Source organism: Telmatherina bonti (assembly GCF_933228915.1).
Source record: "Telmatherina bonti genome assembly, chromosome: 8".
Lineage (NCBI taxonomy): Eukaryota > Metazoa > Chordata > Actinopteri > Atheriniformes > Telmatherinidae > Telmatherina > Telmatherina bonti.
Window position 1 is genome coordinate 26691892 of NC_136626.1, and position 2521 is coordinate 26694412.

The window sequence follows — 2521 nt, forward strand, 5'->3', positions numbered from 1 at the left end:
TGGATCCGTTTGCCTGAGAGTGCGGATGGCTGTGGTGGTGTATACCGTTCAAAGATGTCATGAGCCCGGCCCCGTGGCCCCCGAGACCCCGAGCCAGGTGTTCCTCGCCTCGGGACAGCATGGCCGCGTGGGAGTCGAAGCCTCCTGATGAAAGCATCTTGTCGTTAGAGAGGTGAGCTCCAGGACCGTAGGCGCTGAGAGTCTGCTGGGAGCTGTGCAAAGACCCAAGACCGTTGGACAGCGGGGACAGAGGTTGCCCCATGCCGGACATGTCTTTGGGGTAGTGGCCATACAGGTTACTCATAGAGGCGAGGCTTCTGTCGTCCCTCATCAGGGTGAAGCTGCCACTGACGTTCCCAGCTGCGAGTCTCTGGTGCGCCGGATGATGGTGAGCATGTGGGTGTGGATGGTGAAATTTCTCCGAGACAGTGGATATGGGAGGCAAGTGCTGCAGCGGCGTCAGCGTGGTGTAGGTGCTGCTAAGGCTCATCCCGGAGTCGCATGACATGGTCATCGCGGGATGCAGAGGGCCAGACAAAGCATGGTCTGTGCGGTAGTCCCCCGCTCCCTCCAGTATCGAGGCCATGCTGGACACCATGGCTGACCGCCCGTGCGACACCAAGTTCCGATGCGACGCCGACGACTGGCGCGCGTGCGGGGAGTTCATTAAGTCGCTCGTTTGATGGGAGTGAGATACGCCGTGCAGATTTCCGATGTTCTCCATTGTAAGCTCCATCGTTGAAAGGAATCTTTATTTCCACCCCTCTCACTCTCTCTCTCTCGCTTCTCTCCCCTCTCCCACTGTCGCTCTGTCTCGCACTCCTTTCCAATAAATTTTCAACGATTTCAAAGCCAAGCCATTGATTGTAGTTGCCTCTCTGCAGTCAATCCAGCATGGTTTTTAAAAGATCGCATCCGGGGCCGCCACACAAAAGTGCGCCGCAAACCTCTTGCTCAGTGCGCGAAGGTGTCTGCGTCTGCCTGGATTTCTCTCGCTCTTCTGCACCTTCTACTATACCCAAAGCGCCGCTCGCCTCGCACTGTGTATATTGACGCGCCCGCGCACACGTTTAGTTCAGCCCGAGCCTGTGCGCATGTGCGCGCCCCCGCGGTGTATCCTCGCTCTCGCGCACTCTGTCTGGAGCCAATCTGACGTCACTGGCCCCCAGTGTCATGGGTTGCTCATGTTGCAAACTAGAATTCCGAAAAAAAAAAAAAAAAAAAAGAAAAAAAAAGATTGCATTAGACGCCTTAGATAAAACACAGAAGTGCAATCCTGTGCGGAGTGCGCAACGTTTGCACTCCGGCGGATAAGGAGGACTCGCTCCTTGTTTTCACTGATAAAAGCATTTGACGAGGCGCCAGTAACGCATGTGATGGCTCTGTTGAAGGTTAAATATTAATTGACAAGTCACACTGCGCTTTAATCGTGATGAGAAGATGAGAATTTATATCGTAGAGTAGGTCAAAGCTTGCAACTCCTATTTTTCAGCCCGTAATTACTTTAAAGACCTTTATATTTGCACATAAAAAACAACCAGGCAGTTCTTTAAAAGATTAAACTGGGTTCAGATCTTGCGTTTGACCTTTTGGCACCATTTGGTTATTGCCAGCATCCCAGCTAGATGACATTTGCATACATTTTCTACAATTTAACGAGCGATTAAATAGTCCATTAAGCACGAATAACTTACTGTAAAGAGTGCAAACTTTTCTTACCAAGTTTTTTTTTCCCCCTCCAGCAAATGTTGCTGAATCTGTCGAGTTTTATTTCATCATAGCCTGCAGGCTTTGACCCCTTTCGCATCTTTGCTCCTCGGATTCCGACCACGAAAATCAAAACTCGCTGCACATCATGCTCTCACACACTGAGGCTAATGTTTTCACGCCTTGCAAACTTCTTGCATGAAACTTGCTGCTCGTGGATGTCAATTTAGTTCAGCCATCCATCAATGACAGAGTGTGTATGGATCAGGAGATGCATCGATAGGCTGGTGCCTATTGCAGGAGCCCGCAGTATGGATGCAGTATGGCAGCTCACACAGTCTGATTGAGGCAATGGATTCTGTTATGATGTTCGCTCTGGGATGGGAAGTGAGAAACCTAAATTCTAAATCATTTACAATCGTATAGTGGTGTGTGTGTGTGTGTGTGTGTGTGTGTGTGTGTGTGTGTGTGTGTGTGTGCGCGCGCGCTCGCCCTTTCTTTTTATTGTAATGTACATTTTTATTAAAATACAATATTTTAATATTTAGATTGTCATATAAAACAAAATAACTTGATGTGAGGTTTTTACAAAACTACAAAATAAACTTAAAAAATTATCACAAATGCATCAACAACTCTACCAGGTCTCATAAAAAGGTGTTTTAGTTTGTAATAATTTCAGAGGCCGTTGTCTGTGCATTGTGTGTGTGTGTGTGTGTGTGTGTGTGTGTGTGTGTGTGTGTGTGTGTGTGTGTGTGTGTGAAATGTGTTTGAAGCCCCTGTATTTATGATAGTTTCAACGCTTTGGGAAGTT

The 2521-nt window shown here is 48.3% G+C and overlaps 1 protein-coding gene across 1 annotated transcript in view; it reads right to left on the bottom strand.

The window, feature by feature from the left end:
* The window catches only part of onecut3a (one cut homeobox 3a), a gene marked incomplete at both ends in the record, with an annotated part of 16043 nt that extends 15307 nt beyond the window's left edge, over window positions 1-736 (bottom strand). Inside the window, one exon of the mRNA XM_079245766.1 lies at window positions 1-736. This exon is cut by the window's left edge and continues 303 nt beyond it. Coding sequence (XP_079101892.1) covers window positions 1-736 — 736 coding nt within the window.
* Between the last annotated feature and the right edge of the window lie 1785 nt (window positions 737-2521).